At 41.2% G+C, this 25,593-nt stretch overlaps 1 protein-coding gene across 1 annotated transcript in view; it reads left to right on the forward strand.

The window, feature by feature from the left end:
• Nucleotides 1-25,593, forward strand: part of LOC306669663 (cyclic nucleotide-binding domain-containing protein 2-like) — a 106,885-nt gene that overhangs the window by 19,149 nt on the left and 62,143 nt on the right. Inside the window, exons 6-7 of the mRNA XM_079153780.1 lie at nucleotides 1,438-1,521; nucleotides 20,957-21,021. Of these exons, the coding sequence (XP_079009906.1) occupies nucleotides 1,438-1,521; nucleotides 20,957-21,021 (149 nt within the window). The remainder of the gene's footprint in view (nucleotides 1-1,437; nucleotides 1,522-20,956; nucleotides 21,022-25,593) is intronic.

Raw genomic sequence — 25,593 nt, forward strand, 5'->3', positions numbered from 1 at the left:
GCAGATCAAATCAATCTGTTGGTTTTTCAACTAAGGAAAGAATCTTGGAAACCATTTGGACTGGGTGTTTCTCTAATTTTTTAAAAAATTGTGGTCTCCTCCTCCTCCTCCTCTTCCTCCTCCTCCTGGTTGGTACTGGGAATTAAACCCAGGGGAACTCTGCTACTGAGCTACATCCCCAGATCTTTTTATTTTTTATCTTGAGGCAGGTTCTCACTAAGTTGCCTTGCTAAATTGGTAAGACTGGCCTTAAACTCGTGATCCTCCTGCCTCAGCCTCCAGAGTTGCTAAGATTACTGGCATGTGCTATGGTGCCCAGCTGGTTATTATTTTTAAAAATTTTAGAGTTTTTTATTAGTGAATTATAGTTATAATAGTGGAATTCCTTTTGTGTTCTTATTTTTTTAATTCGTTAATTTTGTGGTGCTGAGGATTGAACCTTGGGCCTTAGGCATGCTAGGCAAGTGCTCTACTACTGAGCTGTACCCCCAGCTCAAATTTAATTTTAAAGTCATGCTGTGTATCCTTCCATGAGATACACACACTTTGATTCTTTATTACAACTTGTTTAGTTTTATAATCATAAAGAAGTGTTACAGTTTTGTAAATGTCCACATTAATACTTCCCCTGTCCCTGGCCCATTAGCAGCATGATTCTATATCAGCTTACCCACTTCAAGCTTGTTGTCTTCAGAACCAAGCGCCCCTTTTTTTCTTAGTAATAAAGTGTTGAATGTAGGTAAGACACAGCATTATGTGTTTGTAGATCAGGCTTCTGTTTTGACACAGGAAGTGTTTGAGAATAAAGAAGCACTCCACCTGGGGTTCTGTTTTTGTACAAAACTTTGCACACACTGATGCTGCTGGGACTTGGGGGTTATACGAAAGCAAGGTTCAAACAAGTCCTTATTCATTCATTTGGTAAGCTTGAGATTTTCTTTTAAAAGTTGTTTGATTAGCAGGAATAAGTTCTGGCGTTCTATAGCACAGTAGGGTGACTATAGTCAATAATCATTAGAAGACAGGATTTTGGATGTTTCCACCACAAAGAAATGATAAATATTTGAGGTTATTGATATGCCAGTGACCAGACTTGATTATCAGGCACTGTCTATATGTATCAAGATATCACTGGGCTGGGGTGGTAGCTCACTGGCAGAGCACTTGCCTAGCATGTGTGAGGCACAGGTTCGATCTTCAGCACCACATAAAAATAAACAAAATAAAAATATCGTGTCCATCTATAACTAAACATATTTTTTCAAAAAGTATGCTGTGTCTCCAAAATATGTACAATTATTCCATCTCAATTTAAACATTAAATTATTTATTTAAAATGATACCTAATTGTAATTCCATAGTTTCCCAGACTTTCAGTGTAAGATTAATGTCAGAGCTGAAATAATTCTAAAGAGGTGCATTTGTTTTGTTTTTCAGGAAATCTGCCTTTTAACAAATTCCAGTCGGCCTACTTCAGTTTTATGTGAAACAAATGTAAAGCTTCTGGTAGTAAGTAAAGAAGTGAGTATCTGATGATGCTCATTAAAACATCTAATGTTTTAAGGAAAGCTTTTTAGGAATCCCAGATATACTTCCAAACTAAAAATATTTATATTAAGATAAATACTAATGAAAATTATGCCCATGAAATAAGTAATGTTAGATCTTGATGCTTTGTGTGGATAGGTCATGAGCAGCCCTCTTTAGATAGGAAATTACCACACACCACAGGCATTTTGAAGGATTTAATTAAATCTGTTAGATCTGTACCTGGCAGAACAAAATGGCAAGTGGTAGTAACTGTTGCTGTGCTTTATTATAATGAGAACAAATAAGTTCTTGCTGTTGATGGCAAGTATGGCCTTCTAACAAAATTGTCAAGTGAGTATAAATGCTGTGTGTCGTTCAGAGACAAGACAGTTTGCTGGCTTGTTACTATGTTTGTGATTTGAAGTAAAAATTATATGTCACAGGAACATACTGTGGTGTTACTGAAACTTTTGGGTGGTGGTGGTGGTGGTGCTGGGGATTGAACCCAAGGGTGCTCTACCACTGAGCTACATTGCCAGCCCTTTTTAGTTTTTATTTTGAGACAGAGTCTTGCTAAGTTGTCTGGGGTGTCCTTGACCTTGTTGTGCTCCTCCTGCCCTAGCCTCCAGAGTAACTGGGATTACAGGTGTGAGCCAACATGCCTGGCTCTGCTGAGACTCTTAATGATGGGGTAAAAGCTGTATGCACGCCTTGTGTTTGACCTTGACAGTTCATGGTGTTACATTGAGTGGAAAGCCTACATTGAGTGGAAAGCAAAGTTCTAAATTTACATTGTTTTGGGGAGTGATTAGAAGTGTTTAACAATTTTTGTAGCAGGTTCAGAGGTGCATTATCATCCCCTTTTTATTTAAAAATATTTTTCAGATAAATCTCAGGAGATGTAGAACTTAGTTTGAGGTTAATGGTGATCTAATACCAGCTGCTCTAAGCTGTCTTTTATTTTTTGTTTTTATTATTATTACTTAAGACAAATGATTTTCTGAAGCTATTTAGGCCATGCATTCCCACTCTGCCTTATAAATCTTGATGTGCCAGGTAGTGGAGCAATTGCTTAGTTGATCCCTTGGGAATATTGAAGTGAAATCATTGATTAGGGAGGGCACTGTTCAGCTATTTAGCTGGCAGGAAATTCTTTGTTCTTTCATTAGGGAAACTGGTAGCAGCAGAATCTTGCCTATAGATGTTTATTATTAGTCCTATGGTCATGAGAACCATCTACTGCCTGTCAGAGGCACTGTTGGTGAACCGTTCTGGAAGCAAAGGAATGTGCATTAAGTCTGTATTTGATTAGAATTTTTTAAATGGATACCGTTGTCAATACTTATCAGATGAAGTTTATGAGATTTTTCTGTGCATTAATTAATCATTCTGTGATCTGCTCCTTAAATTCGGAGTAGAATATGCAGTAATATGATTTGGAAATGTCATGAGAAATTTCGTGAACACTTCAGCATCGATGAATACCAACTTAATAGACACACACTGTGCTCTTCTTCACTGAGCTGGTGCTACAGGAACCTGATGGACTGCAGCTATTATGGCCGCAGCAAGCGCCACATACTCCAAGGTTCTATGAAAAAAGCATCAGGAAAACAATGATATATAGGATGTGGTTTTCATTTTAAATTATATTTGATTTATTATTTATGGACTAAGAAAGAAAGGTGAGCTCCATTAACCCAGTGACCTTTTTTTTTTTTTTTTTTTTTTTTTTCCAAGCAGGATAATTGCATTCTAATGGAAATACAGGAACACTAGGTATTGTAAATACAATACCCCGAACATGTCAGGTTGTTTACTTTGGCTTCTGAAAGTGTCCAATGGGTTTCAGCATAAATTTATAAGAAACTCAAATTCCTTACCAAACAAAATGGGAAAATGCAGCCCATGTGTTAGCAGCAGGAAAACACAATAACATTCTTGGTGTTAATTGGTATGCATGTCATTTTTAATGTAACGGTCATCCATTTCATTCAAGACTCTGATTATAGACTTACAAGTGTCACTGTGGTGTATCTCAGCAATGGTGTGCTCACGTCTGAGAGCGCTGAGCAAGTCTTGGGTGAAAATCATGACCTGAGAGCTTCCACTCAGGCCCCTCCTCTCAGACCTCTTGAGTTCTCTGATCTGATCACATGATGTGGTTCTGAAGAGACTGATTTTGAGAACTTCCACCCATGAGGAGAAGTCTCAGTTCTGCTCATAGGTACTAGGTGTTCTGAGTCCCCGAGTGAATCCAGGGAGAGGTCAGGAGTTGTCTCAAGTGCTGGTTCACACACCACATCCTCTGACTGGCGTGCTCCAATCAGGGACAGAATGAGAACAATATAGACAGTGTTCATTTTTCATAAAGCTGAATTTATTCACATTTTAAAAACAAGAGCCCCCCCCCCCTTTTTAAGATGATGTCCTTTTTATTTTTATTCTTATTTTTTGGTGCATAAGGCCATATATATATATTTTTTTTTTTAATGAAATGATATTGACTCTCCCTGTCAGTCATTGTTTTAGTTCTTAGTTAGCACACGCAAACCAAAAAGAGCTGTAGATAAATTCCTCTACCTCTACGATTTACAAAATTTTCAACTTACCTGAGGGATCCCCCAATCTGGAAATGGTGTAATGTCAGACCATTTTGTCTTTGTGTGGACTCAGATCTCATGTCAGGAGATGCTTTCTTTACACTCCTGGTTTGCTGTTATCTGGGCTACGTTGTCTATCAAAACAGTCTTGCTTAGTCCTTAAGAGCACAGACTGAACACATTCAGGTGGTTGGGGTTCGAGTTTCAGTGTCACGTTGGGGAGCACGTGGCCACTTAAGCCTTCAGAGCTTCATTTTCCTTTCTTGTAAACAGCAACAACAGTACCAGTACTGAGGGGTTAATAGTGACCATTAAATTAGTGAATACAGATAAATGTTTAGAACAGTGCCTGGTATATGACATATATTGGTATAGATATATTTTGCAACTGAACATATGTTCCTTCTTTGCTTTGGCACTGGGATATTTGTAACCAGATTTGTGCATATCTAACTCCATATTGCCTTGGACTTGATTCGGCGAAATAATATGGCCAACCCTTTCTCTTTCCCCATCAGTATTTCTCTCCCTCTGACCCCCTCACCTATTTATTTTCATCATTGTATTTGCACATTTTAAACAAATCCCAAAATAATTGGGATGGGGTAAGATATAAATAAATGAAATTATTAACTTTAAAAGTTCTGTCTCCTGCACCAACAAACCTTTATGGATCACTTCAGGTCCAAGTGGCCTCACCATCCCCTGATCTCAGAGTTGTTCTGATTATGAAAGTCACTGGCTGCCCGTAGGTGGCTGGAATATTAGAATTGGAGGAGAAGTCCAGTGGCAATGGTCCCAAGACCCTGTGGGAACCCAGGCCACTAGCTGTTGGGCGAGAGGCCGTCGGGAGAGCTGGGAGAGGGAGGAGGTGACGGGACCTGATACAGTTGTGACTCACAGGGTCAAACACTATGACTCACGGAGCACTTTGAAGTAAAAACTGGGTGTGCTCCGGATCTTGCTTGCATGATCTCATTTAATTCTTCCACTACCCTGCTGGCTACTTTTCCTGCTCTTTCACAGATTAAGTGGGGGAAGCTAAGAGATAGTAAGCAAGTTATCCAAGGTTCCCAGACTAATAAGCCTTGGAACTGGGGCTCACACCAAGTACCTGACTAGCTGAGCCTGGAGAGGTGGTTGTGAAACTTCCTGATTTCCAGGAGAATAATAAGGGCTCTTGAATCATGTGTGCCAAGACTTACCGTCTAGTGGCCTATCCTACAGTTTGGGATCTGAAGCCTTGCCAAGCCTCACTCTGTGGCCTGACTCACGGTCTGTGCTTACCGCCTGGCTCAAGCACGGACAGCAGTATTTTCTTCCTAGGTCTGTGCTTAGCATTTCTCCATAGTCAAGGTGGGGCTGGGTACTTTGAAGAAAGCAGGTGGAGTGAGCACGTCACCCGGCACTGGGCAGCTGCACTGGGCAGTCGCACTTTCTCCAGAGCAGTAAGGAAGTTCATCCCAGGTCGGCAGCAAGCCTCACTTCAGCCTTCATGCTGGTGGGTGCCTGGCAGTGGGTGTGGTCTCCGCTAAGTTTACCCGGGGCTGGGGCGGGGCCGAGTAGCCTTAGAGAACTTGACGCCCCATTTTGTATTTCGAACATCTGCACCACGGGTTGTACCCAAAATCGTAGGGTAGCTCAGGAGACATTACAATGTCACCGTTTTGTCTTTCTGTGTTTGTTTTGCTTGTTGTTTGCTCGGAAACTTGATACATCAATATAATTTTAGGTTTGATTGGATCTGGAGCCCTAAAAAAGAGTTGTGAGCACTGAGAAATAAAAGGCCTTGTGAGAATGGTGATTAAACTCTTTTTAGCAGCATGTGGCTGATTATTCATTCAAGGTCCAGATTGTATGAACGCTTGTCCCCTAGAAGTCCTAGGAAATTGATCTTCAGATGTGTATTACCCATTTGTTCTCGAAACACTTAGAGTTTCCAGTCTTGCCTTTATTTCAGAATCCTTCAGTAGGGATAACTCATTTCATAAGAGTAATTCACTCAAGAAGTCCAAAAGCAGTACAGCATTGTGACTTACAATCAGAGAAATAAATTCTAATCCTGACACTGCGACTTATGTAATGTATGACTTTGGGTAAATGACAGCCTCTCTGAGCCTCAGCTGGCTCACCTGTAAATGGGGATGATAATGTCTTTTAAACACAGTGGCTACAAAATTAATTCAAGAAAGCAACTCAAGGTGATTATTGAGGCCTTACTATATGCCAGGCACCGTTCTAGGCCTTTTGGAGATGGTGGTAAACTTGAACTTCAAAGGGGAGAGGCACGTTAACAATTATGGTAAAATAAGATGCAGACTAAGATAGTGAGAAATTTAAGGGGCCTCAGGGGCTCGAGGGTAAATGTAAGTAACGGTTTCAGCCAGTGGATCTCTGCCTTGACTATTGTCAGATAAAACCAATATCTTGGTCTCATCACAGTTAAATCAGAATTTCTAAGTCCTCCAGTGATTCTAATATGGTGTCAGATTTGAGAAACACTGGTTTAGGGATGCTTATCAGAGGAAGCTGGAGTTTCTAGATGAAGCATGCTGGATGCTCCAGTGTTGGTGCTGCGTGTGTGCGCGTGTGCGCGCGTGCACGTGCACGTGAGTGTGTGTGTGTGTGTGTGTGTAGCTGCAGGGGGGAAGACTGGTGCATTCTGGGGAAATGCAGGGGGTCGAGCACAGAGCCCGGGAAAAAGGAGGCAGGAGAGTGGAACCACAGTACAGCACAGGGGCTGGGATTTCATTCCAAAGAAATGGCTTGCGTAAAGGGATCGATGCTGGCGCACGGTCAGCTTCAGTGGATGACGACAGTGGCTATTAGCAGTGGACGCTTGAGTTCTTAGAGTCAGTGACTCCCAGGAAGGGAGGGACATTCTGCATCCACTCAAAGGTTGTGATGAAGCTCACTGCTCAGAACATTTAGATTACAGCCACAAGAGTGGTAGAGACCGCTGGCCTGGGTCGCAGGCCACCCCAGCGCCCTGGTGTAGGGAGTGATGACTAGCTCCTCACTAGATTTTATTTTTTTAATTGTGGCAAAATACACATAACAAAACTGGTGATTTTAACTTTTTTTTTTTTTTTTTTTTGGTGGTGCTGGGGATTGAGTCCAGGGTTCATATGTGGTAGGATACTATACCCCAGCCCTTTAACCATGATTTAAGTGTGCAGTTCAGTGGTGTTAAGTATATCCACATTGGTATGCATCCCTCACCACTGTCTATCATCCCAAGGTGACACTTTGTACCTGTTAAATAATAACTCCCATTTCCCCCTCCCCCAGACCTCAGAACCTCTGCCTCTACATTTGACTGGTGGGTATTCCTGGTACAAAGGGACTCGTGCAGTATCTACCCTTGGCTGATTGGCTTATTTCACTCAGCACCTGTCCTCTTGAGACATTAACAGGTCTTTTCTTGGACCTTGAACTCTGACACCGTGACAGCATTGGAGTCACCAGATGTGAGGGAGCTCAAGATATTTCAGCAAACCAGATGACCCAGCAGTGTCCCAGCGAGTGTGAAAGGGTTGCTGAGTCTCCATGATAAAAGTTTGAGGGTCCTGACTTATCTGTTACAGGCTATCATTCTGTTCCCTCAGATAATGTAAGGACGACATGGAGGTAGCTGTGTATTATCTTTTTAGAGGTTATTATTCTCACTTTCTCTTGATTGTATTTTTTTGTTGAAGCTTAGTTCTGAAGACGATGTATACTTAAGTCATATGACAGACAAATACAATGGACTTTCAGGTGTTTGTTTCCTTCAGGTGGACAAGAAACATACAGGAATTGACTTTTAAGATCATCTCAGTTTATGTTTATATTAAAACAGTGCCGCAGTTTGGATCTGGAATGTCCCCCAAAGGTCTACGAGCTAAGAGCTTAGCCCCCAGCTTGATGCTATGGGGAGGTGAGGGAAACTTCAAGAGGTCAGGCCTAATGGAAAGTCTTTCTGCCACAGGGGGAACTTGTCCTTGAAGGGGATTGTGGATCCCCAGCTCCTTCCTTTTCCAATTTTTCACATCTCTAGCACGAGGTGAGGAATTTTGCCCCTCTACATGTTTCCTCCATAATGCACTGCCTCACCACAGGTCCAAAAGGAATTGAGGACGCCAACCATGGACTAAAACCTCCAAAATTGTGAGCCAGTAAACCCTTTTTCTTTATAAGTTGTCTGTCTCAGGTATTTTGTTATAGTAGCAGAAAGTTTACTGACACAAGTAGGAACAACTAATATGTTTATAGCTTTGAACTATTATCCATAGTCCAACTACATGACTAATCTATTTGCAGATAATTCTCTGTGTTCTCCCCAAAATTTTATGTATTGCTTCTCCAAAGGATGGAAATCACTTACCATAATAATCTTGCAAAAAATTCATCACATCTTATCAGTAGCTTAATCTTCTGGAAAGACACTGGATTCTTTCTTTTTATCTTCTTTCTTCAAATTTTATTTACTTAAAAAGTACTTCTTGAGTTCTTAAAATGCACCAGGCACTGAGTTAGAGTCCACAACAATCAATCAAATTAATTTAATATTGGATTTTGATTTATAGAATTGCTTTCTGATTCACATAATCATCTGGTGCTAAATTCATAGGATATTAAGTGAGTCATTGTTCTCACATGATTCTTTTTTCTGTAACTTGAAGGGGTAAGAACACTTGAGGGGGCTGTCTGGCTGACTGCCAAGCTGACTCACTGGGTGGTAGAATTCCTATTATCTGGGCTTGATTTTAGCCTTGAAGTTCTAGAAGTTTCTGTGCCAGTGCCTCATAGGATGCCTCCTGAGACAAGAGGAGAGGACAGGCTCATATTAACTTACAAGAGAATGGTGCATAAATCTGATTATTGATTTATTAATTTCGATGGGGGAATGTCTCTTTCCAGTCACTAAAATATTCATTTTTATCATCTAATGAATCCTTCCAGTATCAGGATGCCTGAGAGACTGAATTAACAGTCAGAGAGTTGCTAAGTGAAGACGGGATTGAAGTAAAGTCAGGCAAATGGTTCCAGGGGATCTTTTGTCCAGGCCACAGGGACACCTGGTATAAATTGACACCCTGCAGCTAAGAGCACCTTCAGAGAGAACCCATCATATCCCCAGATTCCATATCCCGCCAGTGCTGGAAACTTATTGCTAATGCTTTCTGATCTTCATTTCCTATGTTGGGCTGATTACTCTTCTGAGTGACTCAATCTATAATGACATGCTAATATAATCAAGGTTAAGTTACCATCATAAGTTAAGGTCGTACCATCTCTTTAAAGTGATTGTGCATTTCTAATTTATCCCTTAATGGGTTTTGTTATTTGCCAAACTCTTAGAGGTTTAGGACCTTTTTGTACCCGTCTAAATGAAATTGTTCTCTTTGCTTGCACCTATCTATCTATTAAAAAAATGCTAGGTGGGTGGGGGTGTAGTTCAGTGGTAAAGCCCTTACCTAGGGTGCTGGGGGTACAGTGCTACGTGCTTGCCTTGTATGCAGGAGGCCCAGGGTTCAGGATGGACACACACACACACACACGCAGACATACACACACACACACACACACACACACACACACACACTGCCATATTTCTTTAGAACAAAAACTTTAGACATAAATAATCCATGAGTCTTTCTTTGGTTAGATCTTCCAATTCTTTCATCTATTTAATTCATTTCTACTCTATTTCCCCACGAACTAAATTTTAGACAAGTTCTTTGAACTGAATTCAGTTAGGAATTTTAGCCCCAAGCAATCAAAGAAAGAAAATCTGATTCTTGATCATGAGCTAGAATTCATGGGTTTATTTTAAAATAAAATGCTATCAATTACCCCCATTTTCACTGTTTTATCACTTTCACTGGGGTCCCTTTCTTCTTTGGCTGGCTTGGTTTCCCTGGTTCTAGATGTTGGCTTCCTTCCTTTGTCCATGTGCCCATTCTAGGGAGCAGAAGTCTTGACTGGGTCTATTCAAATTCTAAATGCCTTGAGTTCCTGGGCCCTTTCTGTGAGCTTTTGATATGGGATAAGATAATCAGTCACCTGTTATATCTGTTCTAAGTAAGGGCCCTTGCCCAAATGCCCAGTTTTTATATTTTCAAAGTAGTGCTGAAACACTGCACTTTTGCATTGTATCCTACTGTATGTTATTTGCATAGCTGCACAAAAATCACATTTCTTTTATTCCTGGACTTCTAACAGTGCCTTCGTGCACCCTCTGTACTAACTATGGAGTTTAATGCTTCACACTTCCTTCCTAAGAATCTAGTGTATTGACATCACCCTTGTCATCCCTGTTGATATTGCTTATTTCAGAGAAATTAATGTGCTGGCTAGTGGTATTTTTACTTCTCATTTTAGGACTTTTGGGTGTGATGTGTTTTTTAAAAAGTCAATCTAGTAAATTAATCATGGACAAGAGATGGCAGCATATGTGCACATGGGGCCTTGAAGATTAAGTTCTTGGGACTCAGAAGAACAAATATTATAAAGTACATTTTATGTATTGGAAAAGGAATAGCTACTATAATGAATTTTTAAGTTAGCAATTTGTTTAGTCTCCAGAGGCTCTGGCAGCTTGCTAAGGTTAAGGGGGTAAAAAGCACCTGCAGAGAGGAATTCTCAGTCAGAACCAACATTTAAAATAGTGGTGTGTTAATGCTTAAAAAGAAATGCTACATGTATTTTTAATAAGTTCTAGCTTTTGCAGCTGGATCTAATGAATGATGCTCCAAGAGGTTGAGCCAGCTTGCCATTTTCCAAGGCTCCAGTTTCCATTATTTATGTCCTTTCCAATAGAGACTATGGCACATGCTTAAATTAAAGACTTGATTTTGCTAAAAGTACAGCCTGGTACCTGGACAGAGACATGTGGCAAATGTCACTGAGCCTCCACTTATTAAAACCCCACTCTTCTTATGTAGGAATAATCAACCATTTAACTTAAAATCAAGTACATTTTCAAGGATCCTCTTCATGGGTTTGTTCTTTGAAAATGAATCTCTTATGTGATCACTGGTTGATTAAGTGCCCAAGAGGATGGTTTTCCTTGCAATATGAAGTGAAGATGTATCATATAAAATCTGGTCAAAACTCAAAGGTAAGTTGAAGATTCCATGAATTTTTATGATATTCGCCCAGAGTGATTTGATTTTAGCAATAGGTTAGAGAGGTTATGACCTCATATAGATGTTGTTGCTTTGGCTTGAATGAGTCTCCCAAAAGCTCCTGTGTTGGAACCTTGACCTCGAATTCATGGCACTTGGAATGTTTGGGACATAATTAAGGTTAGATGAGGTCATAAGGGTGAGTCCCTATCATGGAATTAGTGGTTTTTAACAAGAGGAAGAGAGACCTGAGTTTTCACGCCTCCAACTCTTCCACGTGATGTCTTCTGCCATGTTGTGATGTGGCAAGTAGGCCCTCACCAGGCGCAGCCACTCCGTCCTGGACATCCAGCCTCTAGAAATAAATTTCTTTTCATTTTAAATTACCAAGGGTCAGGTGTTCTCAACACAAAGTGAACTAAGGCAACCGTCCCATGGACACAGTAAACCATTGTTTTCCAAGGTACCATAAATATGGAAATAAGAAATATGTAATTAGAGAAGGAGCGATAGACCCACATTCTTGGAGAGACTCACTCCTGACACCCTGTTTCACCACGTACTCTGTTAGGCCTCCAGGGCAAATATGGCTTGTTTAACATTGATGTCCAGACCATGGAAGCTCTTGGCTGCCACTTTATCTCCTCCCTGAAATATCCCTCCTTGTTCCAGGAATCCCCAAGGAACTTTTCCACTCAAAATTTTCTGCTCTTGCCTTTTCACTAAGCTGCTGTGACTGCCCTGACAATGCCTCTGGGGAGTGTCAGTTCCACCCTGTGGTCTTTTGATCTGCTGTGGGAAGGGGTGGGTGGGCTTCTTCTACATGCCCTTCAGCTTCACGGTCAGTGTTTTCCCCAACATGATTCAAAACCAGAGCCTTGGACTGTGAAGGGCACGGACTCCATCCCATCCCATCCCATCCTGTCCCATCCCATTCATCCCCTTGTTGTCTCTCATTCCTGTCCACCTCAGAACAAAAATGCTTCTCCTTCTTTAGTCAAAAGTGAGTCCTTTGGATGAGCAGCTCACACTGATTGATTCCTACAGGGCTCACTCGGTCACCAATTCTGCAGACCACAATCTAGGTTGGACACAGGGCATCCTGTTGCAAACGCAGTTTTATTTGAAAAACAGGAATTGTTGTCAGTGCAACAGTGATTTTCAGACAGCTTAAAGGATAAACAGGATTCACCCAAGGAACAGTAAGGCTTTTGATTAAACTTTGAGATTCTCTGTTGGCTGTGATAAATGAGAACTATTTTTAGCCCTTGTTCCTCTGTGCTACAACTGAACACTGTAAAAAGAAGAAAAAAGAAAAAAGACAGCAGAAACTTAAAAATAGAACATTCAATATTTTGACCCTCAAGAAGTAACCCCTGAGGAAAATTATCTTCTATTTATCTATTCAGCTGTCTTTCTCCTTCTTGTATATGTTTGCATGCTGTCTCTTGCTTCACTTAAAATTTCCTCACACCTTCAATGAGGTAAAAATAAGACCTCATTTTAAAGCACTATAGTATAGAATGTTACATAGATACAATTTCATCAAGGAGTCAGCCATTCTTGGGCATTTGGGTTATGAAATATGATATTTAGAAATAGCAATATATGGGCTGGGGTTGTGGCTCAGTGGTAGAGCACTTATCTAGCATGTGTGAAGCACTGGGTTCAATTCTCAGCACCACAGATAAATAAATAGAATGAAGGTCCATCAACAACTAACAATACATATAAAAATTTTTAAAAAGCAGCAATATATGACAAGGTTATGATTAAAAAACAACAGCGGAATTCCCACCAATGTCACACTACGATTTTCAGCAAAATCAAGACTGAATTTTGTTTTGATGACTCTAATCAGTGGTCTTGGCAGGAAAGAACCTTTAGGAAGGCTCTTGTTTATGCATATTCTATCAATCATTTGTGTGTCTTAATTCTGAATTCATTAGAGTTATTGATGGTTCAAGTATAGTTGAGAACATAAGTTCCATGCTTGGAATTTTCCAATTTTTTCAATTCACAATAAGAACCAGAACAACTCAATACTTGCTAATAACCAACACCTTAACTGCCTGGGTAGTGACTGGTTATTCTTTGTTGTGCAGTAGAAACAGAACTGTGATGAATTAATTTTCTAAAATTCTTCTTCCCTGCTGTGTCTGCATTGCCAGTGCCTCTTGTCTAAAAGAGACCCTTGCTTCCTTCTTGGGCACCACACTCTTGAACTGGACACCCACCACTCCCGAGGGTTTATCAGCGCTTATCTCATTGTTATGGTTCGGATGTGAAGTGTCCCCCAAACGCCCACATGTGAGACAATGCAAGAAGGTTCAGAGGAGAAATGGTTTGGTTGTGAGAGTCTTAACCCCATCAGTGAATTAATCTCCAGCAGGGATTAACTGTGTGGTACCTGAAGTGGCGGGTGTGGCTGGAGGAGGTGGGAATTGGGTGTGGTTTGGGGGTATCTGGTGAGTGGAGACTCTCTCTGCTTCCTGATCACCACGTGAGTGGCTTTCCTCTGCTGTACTGTTCCGTCACAATGTCCTGCCTCACCTCAAGGCCAAGGAATGGAGCCTGCTGTCTATGGACTGAGACCTCTGAAACTGTGAGCCCTCAAACTTTTCCTCCTCTGCAATTGTTCTGGTCAGATCCTTTTGGTGATGGCCCAGAAAAAGCTGACTAAAACACTCATCCTGCCTCACATCCCGCCAGAATGGAAACCACACCCCCAGGGCTTCCATATTGTCTGTACCCTCTGCTACTTTTCTCTGCTTCAATTCTTCTGGTCCATTTTTCTGCTCTTTCTCAACCTCCTAAACTCTGCCGCAGGCCCTTTGGAATTTAATGATTGGCCACAGCAAAGTCCCTGATATCATTAACCAGCCTCAGCTGCTACTCTGACCACCATTGCCACCTGCTGGACATTACTGAAACCTGGGCACTTCCTGTGGACACCACTTCCCCTGCAACCCTCCTGTGGAGGCAGTTTATCACTGATGTTCTAATATTATTGTTATTATTATTTCTCACTTGGATGGCAGGGGATTGTCCTTCCACCACCCTACTCCTGCTGATGGGTCTCTGTAAACACCCCCCTCCTTTGAGTTTTATGCCTTCTCACTTTTCCACCCCTCTACCTCTCCCTGTTGCTGGTCCCTGCAGCCCCCTTCTTCCTCCTCATTCAGTGCTGACCCCAGACTGCTACACTGTCTTCCTATCACCATTCTCTACCTTCATTCTTGGTAATTTGCACCCAACCCTGGGTGCTCTTGACCCTGGCTTGTTCTCTTCACCTACCTACTGCTCCCCTCAGTCTTAACACTGATCTTTCCAATGAGATACCCCCGAAGTCTTTACTCAAGCATTCACCTCTTAACTAGTATCTTCTATGCTTCCCGCTTGCCTACTTGGGTCCTCCGATTTCACAGTCCTTCGAATTCATTTGGACCTTTAATCCAGTGACACCTCTGTCTCTTCTCTGTGTCTGTCATGAGTTCCCTCCAAAGCCAGCTGAGGTTCCATGGTCTATTGCTCCAATAATACCCTATAGACATGCTTTCCTCTTCCTCTCTCCCTTCCCCTCTCAAAACGGTATGAACTCTGAACCAAGCCTCTGAATAATGTGGAGAAAACCCCTTGAGCAAGTTAACTGGCCTCTCCTTATGTTCACAGCCACTGCATCGTAAGTCCATCTTGGTTTATTTCCTCAATGTGTGAGCTTTCCCATTCCCGAGTATGACTCTTCCTCTCCTAATTCTCCCCGCTTGCTTTGATCTGCACAACTGCTCCATAATGCTTAGTGAAGATAAATAATGAAACAGGCCCCTTACCATTCAGTCCCACGCCATGGAACGGCCACCCTGTGCTGCAAACATAGTCTCCCCTCAGATGACGTGTCCTTGAGTTTCTCCTTGTGCCCTGGTCCCATCCTCTCACACCTCTTGGGGACGCATAGTTTCTCTTGGTGGTCGAGTAGTCAGGTCTTGGAGTCTAATTACTTGAGGGCAAATCTCAGTTCAACCACCTCCTGGGTGGTTATCTTAGGAGGATAATGTGACTTCTCTGGGTCTTGGTTGCCCATCAAGTTAATGTTCCCTCCTTCACAGAGGAATTGTAAAGATCAGAGAAAAGATTTCTCTGCAATGCATAGAACTGATAAGCTTAGCAGCAGGGCTGTGTCTAAGTTACTTGCTACTGCCCCATCCCTTCTATGACTGGGCTTTCCCTCTTCCCTGAATCCCTCCCTTCAGCATTCAGGACAAAACTCCTCTATCCCTAACCCTCCAGCTACCCGCCTGGTGCTCTGCTCCTCTTGCCAGCAATCCTTGCTGAACCAGGTGCCTGTCGTCTCTGCACCAGCCTCTCAATCCTCTCCTCAGTTCCATCCACTTGCACTTCTGCTCACACTTCTCCAATGAGAGCTGCATCAAGGTCACCAGTGACTGCCATGTTGCTGAAAACCCTGGTAACTTCTAGAGTCTTCTTGTATTTAACATCCCTAAGTCTTTGCACCAGTTGTTGTCTTAATTCGTTCCGCATTATAACAAACTACCACATACTGGTGACTTAAACAACAAACATTTATCTTTCGCAGTTCCAGATGAAAAGTCCCAGATCAATGCACTAGCTGATTTGGTGTCTGGTAAGAACCCACTTCCTGGTTTGCAGATGGTGCCTTTTTGCTATGTCCTCCCATGGCAGAGCCCAAAGAGAGGAAGCGAGCTCTTGTGTTTCTTCTTAGAAGGGCTAATTCTGTTTATGAGGGTTCTGCCCTCGTGTCCTAAATGCGTGCTAGAGACAGTTGTGCTTTCTCTTCTTCAAGGAACATTTTTTCTCTTGCTTTGGGAACACAACATTGTCTTCTTTTTCTCTTACCTCATGGTCCTCTTCTATCATTTTCTGATTCCACCAAAGGTTGCTTCATGTCTGTGTGTGGAGGTCCTAGGATGCTCCATGCTCTCATACCCAAACTGAATGACCAATGGGTTCATCTGAGTCAGACTCACCTACTCAACTTGATTTCTCCACCTTAATGCCTAGTAGTTGGAACTGGTTTATTGAAGAGTCTTGAGTCATAGAGATGTGAATACAAATTTGTTTCATTAATTAATTTTGTGCTTTATTTTTGTGCTTACTTGAATTCTACTCTTTTTCTGCTTGGAAGTCCCCTTAACATGAACTTGACCCAATTCCATAATTAATCATTTTTAGCTATTAAAATTTAATCCAGCCCAATCCAAAATCTCAGTTCTTTAACTCGGTTTCTCCCCTTGGTCCAACAAAACCTAGAGGCACATTCAAGGTGACTGGTTTGAGTATAGAGAGTTGTGATCTAGCTTGAGATTCCAGCTTTTACTCCCTTTGGAAGGAGGCATAAGTCTCCTTAAGGAACGGGCCTCGCTGGGCCTCTTCCCCGATGTGGTATGGATGCTTTCTTTTGGTGGTACTGAGCTTTACTCCATCACAGATGCCCCTCAGAGTTGGGCATCTCACTGATCAGTCAGCCCATTCATTCTTCTGCCCTTCTGTTAGGTCATCTGCATCTCCACTGGAAGCTGAAGGAGCCTTTGTGGTCCTCCTCCACATCCTCTGAGCACTATAGAGAGCAAGGAAAGTGTGGGGGTCCCAATCCCCCTCTCCCAAAAGGCTGACATCAAGCTCTCCCAAGAGGCTGTTCACCATACTCTGCTCCGCTGGCAGTTCCCATTGGGCCTTCATCAGCAGGCATTCAGCCCGGAAACAAGAGATTGGTCTGATCCTCACAAGGGCAGCTCAAAGTGATGTTGGATTGTGTGTTCTTCACGACACAATAATGCTGAGTAACAAACACCTGAAAAACTCTGGCTCATCACAATTCTTTTTCTTGGACCTACCTGACAGCCAGGCATGCTATGCCCTTTGAAGCTGTTTGCCCACAGGTTGCAGGTTGGGTGGTGACTGATCTAGGGTGCATGGACTGGGCAGCTTTGCTTCAGGCAGCAGGTTGGCTTGGGGACCTGCTCCTCCAAGTGTCTCTCACTCTTCTCTTGGGATCAGTCACCAACAGGCACTGACAGAGCACCAGAGGGTATACTTGAGCACCTGAGCACAATTCTTCTGTCACAGCTGCTAACATCCTATTGGCCAAGAAAAATTCCAAAGCAAACCTAAAGTCCAGAGTGGCAGAGGAAATATATTCCCTCTTGCATGGGTTCTGTGAAGTTACATGTTGGAAGAATGTGTGTGTGTGTGTGTGTGTGTGTGTGTGTGTGTGTGTGTGAGAGAGAGAGAGAGAGAGAGAGAGAGAGAGAGAGAGAGAGAGAGAGAGAGAGAGAGATTGGGGCTAGTAATTCAATTCACTATGCTGTCACCCCTTACCCACCATGCTCCATGTGTGAGTGCCCCCCCACCTTCTGCAAACTCTTTTCCTCCCTAAGGCTATTAGCACTACATTACACTCTGCTGTCAATATATTGGTAACTTTAGCACTAAAGTTTGCTTTCCAGAGGACTCCGATGACATGATAGCTATTCCTTTCTTCATTTTTTTTAACCTTTAATTTTATTTTATTTTTAACGATCCATGTACCCATAGAGCATTCAATGACTTGAAGATAGATCTGAAAGCCTTTCAGATTCACCATGGAATCAATAAAACACTTTTATTTTCCTATAATACTGTGAAACCTGCCAAAAGATGAAAAACAAATTAATTTGCTCTATATTTGCTCAATAGGAATAATGGGCAGCAGGCAGAAAATGATGAGGAAGAAACAGATTTAATGGAGCTTTGTAATTTGGGAGTTGAGATGACTTGGATTTGTGTCTGAATTTAATAGGATTTTCAAGGCACTTTAAAGCTGATTTTTTATTCATATAATTACATATTTGGTGGTCAGTTGGTTGTAAATTTGCCCAGTGCACAGTAGGTCTCTTGTGGAGTATTTTGTGACTGTGGAGGAGCAAGGTTTGCAAAGATGGAAGGACCAGGTACAAGTGCAGAGCTGGTGTGGGGTGAGTCCAGGAGGCACTTTGGCCTCAGGTTTATGGATGAAAGGGACTGGGGTTGGGGGTGGGATTCAAGTCATTATGTTTTTTTGCTTACAAGTGAAGAAGGAAAGGAAAAGGGTTAGGCTTTGGGGAGCTGGCAAGCTGCTTCCCTCTTCTGCAGTGTTGGGGAGAAAGTCAGGAGTCTCTTTCTTGGTTTAATAAAATGGGGAGGGAACTTTATAGCAATACCCTGGGGTCCCAGGTCCAATGGGGTATGGTCCTCTGCACATCTCAGAAGCACACCGTCATCTTGACGAGCATTACAGTGGCTGCAAGCATAACTGAGATGTGCTGATAAGTGCTTCTCCACCTGTTCCCTTTATCCTGCACCAGGGCAGTGAGTACTGTCATTACCACTTCCATTTAAAAATGAATCACTGAAGGAGTAGAGAGTCATTGAAGGATAGTCACCTGGCAAGTGGAAGATTTGAGCTCAGGTCTGTCTGATGGTGGTCCTTGTGCTTAACTACTGTACTCCACTGCCTGGGGCAGAAGGTGAAGGGACGCACTGTAACTTTACAGACACATGTTTCTACAGTTGCCAGGGAGGGCAAGACAGTGCCTGGAACTCCAGAGTGGTAGCAGCAACCTAGAAGGGACAGGAGAGACATAGTCTACAAATTGGCTACTGCCTGCATCTTGGTCACTCTGGGATGGAGAGGTACTGGATTATGGTGACCAGAGGTGAATTTACCTGCAGTTGTGGCAGAAGCAGCAAACTGGGTTGATAGCTGTGCAAGGAATGATCTGGGAGCCATCCTGGGCTGTCCCTCTCTCCCCGCCCATTGTGGATCAAACCCTTAACAGCCCTGAGATCCCTACCTGACTTTCATCAACCTGGAAGTTCATGCACACTATTGCTTGTTACATCCTGTTATTTATTAGCATTTATATGACGAGTTCACCTGGCACAGGCATCTTCTGTTCTCATACATTTCTTCACTATCCACAAATGCAACTGCATGGTAGCCTAGCTCCACATCCTCAGATTGGATGACCAGGCTTCTCTACTGCCGGTGGGTTTCCATATATGTCTCACTGCAACTTTGTTCTGTCAATCATCATCCCACTGCATTTCTGGGAATATTAGAGAGTGCAGAAAATTGGAAGCATGAAACAGGGAGAAACTAGAGTGGATGAAACAGGTGGATGCGAGAGCAATTTGAAAGTAGTTATGATTTTCTTTCTAAAATTGGTCTAGCTTTGTTCTACCCCATGCTAGCAGATCTACTGGCTGATGTAGAAGACCAGAAATAGCAGAAGCAGTTAACACTATGGGTTAGTTCTTAAATATTCTGCAGTGCTTGGTTGTCGCTGTTCACCCACATCCTTGCTGTACATTGCATAGCCCTGAGTTGTTATCAGGACCAAAGGAGAAGATGCAGACAGGCCTGTGTCATAAACTACAGTCCTAGGGGGAAGGTAGTTTTAGAACTTGTGGAAGATCCTATTTATAAACATTCGGTACCTCTTCCTGGGATGTAATTGTTCATCCCCCGCCTTCTTGATGTCAGGCTTGGTCATATGACTTGCTTTGGCCAGTGGCCTGTGAGTGGAGGAGAGGTTGTGTCACTTCTGGGCAGAAGCTTTAAGAGTCAGTACATGGCTCTCCTTGATCTCTGCCTCTCTGGTTATGACATGACAGAGTCTCTCTCAGTAGAGGTTCTCTGGTCACTTCATTAAGCAAGCAAAGCTGTTGCTGACCCATGCTGGACATGCACATTGGTGACAAATAGACATTGTCATTTTAAGCTGCTGGGACTTTTCAGATTGTTAGTACTGACGAATAATCAGCCTGTACTGGCTGACGTGCAGTCAAACCCAGGAAGTCTTAGGATGTGTTTGGAATAAAGGACTCAGTAATGACATGTAAATGGTACTATCAATAACCAAGATTGTAGCATTTAAAAAGAAACAAGTTTAGTTTCTGTTTGAACAGTTCAAAAAAACTGTCTTTTTGTCTATTTTATCTTTTTTCTCTTTAACTTGTGCTTTGTGTCAGTATCTTTGTGTCTGTATTTTCTCTGTATCTTTTCCTGGAATTTGGCCTTTCACTGGCATTTACACATTTCAGTGTGCAGAAAATGCAATACAGTGTATTTATTTTTATTTTATACTTTAATGCACAAATTTGGTTTTTATAGGGAAATGGTAAAATTAACTTTGACATTAAAAATCATTTTATACATGTGTATGTCATTTTCTTTTTGTGTGGTATTACTCAATTTGTTGAAAAATATGTTTTATTAAATAGAAGAGCTTGTTGAGAGCAGTTAATATCACCAGTTTATAATACAAAAAAATGTAGCTAAAAATTAAGAAAAAAGAAAATAAACTTAAAAAAAGAAAAATTAAGAAAAAGCTTCTTTTTTAAGAAATTAAGGCTAACTAAAACTGTTATGCTCTTTATCTATTTTTAAGAAAAAAATACTTTAACACTATTACTGCATTGAAATTTATTTCATGAAATAAAATTTGAGCTGTCTTTTTCTGGCAAATCTTTATTCCAGCAGAGGTGTATAGAATTTTAAAAAGCTATGTGACTTGATCAGGGGGAAAAATAGAATGAATGATTTTAGAAAGTTGTTGGTTTTGTGGCTGTTGTGGTGTGTGTGTGTGTGTGTGTGTGTGTGTGTGTGTACTGAATAAAGAGATACTAATTATCTTTTACTTTGTTGTTTAGGATTTTCACTGCATTCTTGAACAGAGAGTCCAAGAACAATACCAAGAAATGTGCAGCTTTCTCAGGTACACATAATCTGTAGACAGCTCTTACAATTTGAAAGGGAAGTCACTGACAAATCCATTTGGTATTTTTGATTTGAAATTCAGGCTACTATCTTAAAAGTGTTCACTTGTTGGAGAGCTGCAGTATGGTGGAAAGAACTTGAGCCTAGAGCGTAGACATACCTGACCCTGAATCCTGCTGTTACCAGTTATATATATTTGAAGAAATAGATTGACCTCTTTCAGGCTCAATTTTTCCATCTATAAAACGGACATAACAGTACATTCCTCATTAGGCTGATGTGGATTAAATAAGATGAATTTTTTTCCACCTTTATTTTATTTAGGTCACCAAGAGTAGTATTTGACAATACCTAGTCAGTAAATATTTGTTGGGTGAATAAATAATTGAACAAACAGTGTAGGCGAAACACTAGAATTGACATGTAAATCTTATGAGTTTTCATCTATTTCTGGATCTTTTATTCTGCTCAGTCTATTCCTGGGGCTGCACCTAATCAGGCAGTACAATCATCTGTCAGAAGCAGTAGCATCATGAGCCTTGTGTATGTGAGTTCTTCAGATAGCCCATTTAAAGATTTCATAATGCAAATGTATTTGATGTAGTCAGTACATCTTCATGCATTTAATTTACATATGATTCATGTATTTACCATACCTTATCTCAGACTAGCCATATATTACATTATCTAAGAATAAATGGATGAATTAATTAGACTCTGAGATGAGAAGTAGAAACATTTTGAAAATCAAAAAGAATTCACCATGCTGCTGAGGACCATATAGCTATAAAGCAGCTCAGTTTATTTATTTATTTTTATTATTTTGTTATTTAATTTTTTATTAGTGCTTTATAGTTATACATAGTAGTTGGGTTCTTTTTGACTTCATTTATTTTTTGGCTTTGTTATAGCTCATTTAAGCTCAAGGCTCCTTTCACAGGCTGGACTTTATAAGGGGCATAAGGCCTCCAGAGAATGGAAAGAAAAGAAAGGCAGAATACTTTTGCCAGTCGGAAGTTTGTAATCTATAAGGAGAAACAAGCCTTCAAAATGTATTTCCCAATTAGTGAAGAAGCATTATGTAAAGTCTAAAAATGTCTAGCAAGATGATGGAAGAATGGGAGCATATGCTGGGGAACCAGATGTGTCTGAGTCCACAGAACATAGAAATCAGGGTATAGGGAATCAAGGTGAATGGCATGTTCAGGAGAGGCTTCCCTGTCAATCCTGAGGTGAGGCTGTTGATCCCACAGTGGCACACTCAGATCACATTCTTACTAGCATCCTAGAAACCCTGTATGCATCTTTGCAAAGAATATGCCTACCATGATATTTTCTATCAATCTTAAGTGGCAGTTGGGTGAAAAGTTAGCCATTGATGTCTGGAGAGGTATGAGTTCTGTGTTATTGTTTGAAGGAAGAATACTGTAGCTTAGGGGGTTTGCTGTCAGGGCAACATTGTCCCCTTCAGAAAGATCAAGAAATACTTTGTGAGGATTTTTGCTTTTGTTATTTTGGATCCTGGGTTCCCTGGCCTACATTTTTCTGCACAGAGACTGAGGCCCTCGATCTGCAGGAGGTTTATTGGAGACACAATGGAAGCAGTGTAGCATGCTAACAAGCTACACTGTTAGCTTTCAAGCTACACTGAACTTAGCTTTCAGTCCTGGTGTTGCTTCTAATCAGCCCTACGTTTTAGGACAAGTTCCCGAGCCTATTTTCGAGTTACTTAGATATAAATGCATTGACCTCTTTCTAGTTTCTGTAAATTTGATGCTTAAAATCTGCCCTACATGCATTTGCTAGACACACATTTTGCTGGACAACTCAGAACATCCCTGAGTCACCCTGTGTTGGCTTCCTGCCTCTCTCATTCCTTCCCTGCCCGTTTAAGAAGAGTCCTTTCCCAGGACATGCTTTCCAAATACAAACCAGCCAATTCGGTCTCCACACACCCAATCTTTTCCTTTATCAGACTCTCATACTCTGCTCCTTGCCACCTGCCCTAATGACTCCAGAGTCAGTTTTCACACAATTGGGTATAGCCCTTATGCCCCAAAGCCTGCTGAAATTGTTTGAATTAGCCAATCCTAAGCCTACTTAACCTTCTCACCATTTCCTTCCCATGGTCCATAGTAAAGTCTCTTGACCACAGTTCCCTGTCCCTCTGCTTCATGGCTGACCCTAATGCTTCCTTGTGTGACCTCCTATTCTTGGGAACTGTGAGTAACAAACTATCTTTCAATGATAGTCATCTCCTGATCTCATTATACCTCAAATTTTCTATTAATACACTGTATTTTAAAACAATGAGAATCTGACCCCATTCTAGGTTCTCTTAACTATACTGAGGGCTCAGAAGCATGAAAACTAGTAACTGTGGAGAAAGAGGTTGCAAGCCCTCTCAGCTTTGCTCTGAACACCTCTCTCCTTCCTCTTGCTTTCTGAGGACCAGCTTCCTCTGCTGTCTTTGGTATAATTCATCAGACTTGTCCTCAGATGGTTCCTTAGATAACCTGACTTAAATTCCAGCATCCAGGAAGCATTATAATGCCAGACCTTAAATTATACTACAGAGCTGTAGTAACAAAAACGGCATGGAATTGGCACAAAAATAGATGTGAAGACCAATGGAACAGAAGAGAAAACACAGAGACAAACCCACATAAATACAGTTATCTCATAGTAGACAAAGGTACCACAAACATACATTGGAAGAAAGATAGCCTCTTCAACAAATGGTGCTTGGAAAACTGGAAATTCATATATAGTGGAATGAAATTGAACCCCTATCTCTCACCCTACACAAAACTCAACCTAAAGTGGATCAAGGGCCTAGGTATTAAACCAGAAACCCTGCACCAACAAGAAGAAAAAGTAGAACCAAATCTCCATTATGTCAGTTTAGGAACCAACTTCCTCAATAAGACTCTTAAAGTTCAAGAAGCAAACTCAAGGATGTAGGGAAAAAGGTTCGCTTATATATTGCTGGTGGGGCTGCAAATTAGTGCAGCCACTCTGAAAGGTAGTATGGAGGGCTGTGACTGTGGTTTGCAAGTGTAGGGCACTGCGTTCAATCCTCAGCACCACATTAAAAAAAATGAATAAATGAACATATTGTGTCCATCTACAACTAAAAAATATTTAAAAAACAGAAAGTGGTATGGAGATTCCTCAGAAAACTTGGACTGGAACCACTATTTGACTTAGCTATCCCACTCCTTGGCATATACCCAAAGGACTTAAAATCAGCATACTACAGTGACACAGCCACATCAATATTTATAACAGCTCAATTCATGATAACAGATCTATGGAACCATCCCGAGTGCCCTTCAACAGATGATTGGATAAAGAAAATGTGGTATGTATATACAAATTACTCAGCCATAAAGAAGAATGAAATGATGGCATTTGTTGGTAAATGGATGAAACTGGAGCATATCATGCTAAGTGAAAAAACCAAAGGCTGAATGTTCTCTGAGATGTGGATTCTAATCCATAACAAGGGAGGGTAGGGAGAGGAAGAGTAGAAGTTCATTGGATTAGACAAAGGGGAAAGAAGGGAAGGGAGGCAGGTGGAATAGGAAAGACAGTAGAGTGAATCGGACATAACTTTCCTATGTTCATGCGTGAATACACAACTAGCGTAACTCCCTGTCATGTACAACCACAAGAATGGGATCTTAATTAGAATAAGTTATACTCCATGTATATATGATATGTCAAAATGCATTCTACTATCATGAATATCTAAAAAGAACAAATTAAAAATTCCAGCATCTTCCTTCCTTAGGTTTTCTCTTTCCTTATTACAAATTCCTGTGAGGAAAGAAAAGTCTGATTGGCACAGTCCAGTCTTGAATAGTTGGCCTTGGGTCAGCTTTCCACCAACCAGCTTAGCCAGAGGGCAGAAGAAACCGGCTGACTACAGGGCTTAAAGTAGGGGAAGTGGGAGGAACAGGACCAGTGGCTGATGTCCACTGCCTGAGGCATTTCTCAGTATCCTTTCAAGACATTAAAAAAATTCTGCTTCTAAAATATCATAAATGGCTGAAAATATTATGAATCATTTGTTCTCAAAACCATATTGAGTCAGGTAACTCATTTCCCAAGGAGTGAAGATAAAGAACTCCAAGAGGTCTAGAGGTCTAAAATGTTATTAAGCCACATATCCTAGTAGGAGTTATGAAATGAATTTGCAAAGTCCTAAAGCAAATTTTAAAAAAAGAAACTATCTACACCTATTGCTTACATTATAGGCAATGCCATGAAGTTCTGTGAAAAGCTAAATCTTGGAAATTATTTCACAATAATTTGAAACAAAGAACTGTTTCAGAGACTAAGTTGGAACATGATGAAGAACTAACAGACAAGTGAAAATAACTATCAAGTGTGTTTATTAGAATTTAAAAGGTGAATGGATTTAATATAATTTTGCTAAGATCAAAAATCCAACATTAGAACTTGCAGATTTTAAAAAGGGGATGCTTTATTTTAGTTTCTAGAGACATTCTAGTAGATACTGAGAAACATATCATAGTATCTAGCCTGCAAATGCTAAAAGGGA

This window comes from Sciurus vulgaris (genome assembly GCF_902686455.1).
Source record: "Sciurus vulgaris genome assembly, chromosome: 9".
NCBI lineage: Eukaryota > Metazoa > Chordata > Mammalia > Rodentia > Sciuridae > Sciurus > Sciurus vulgaris.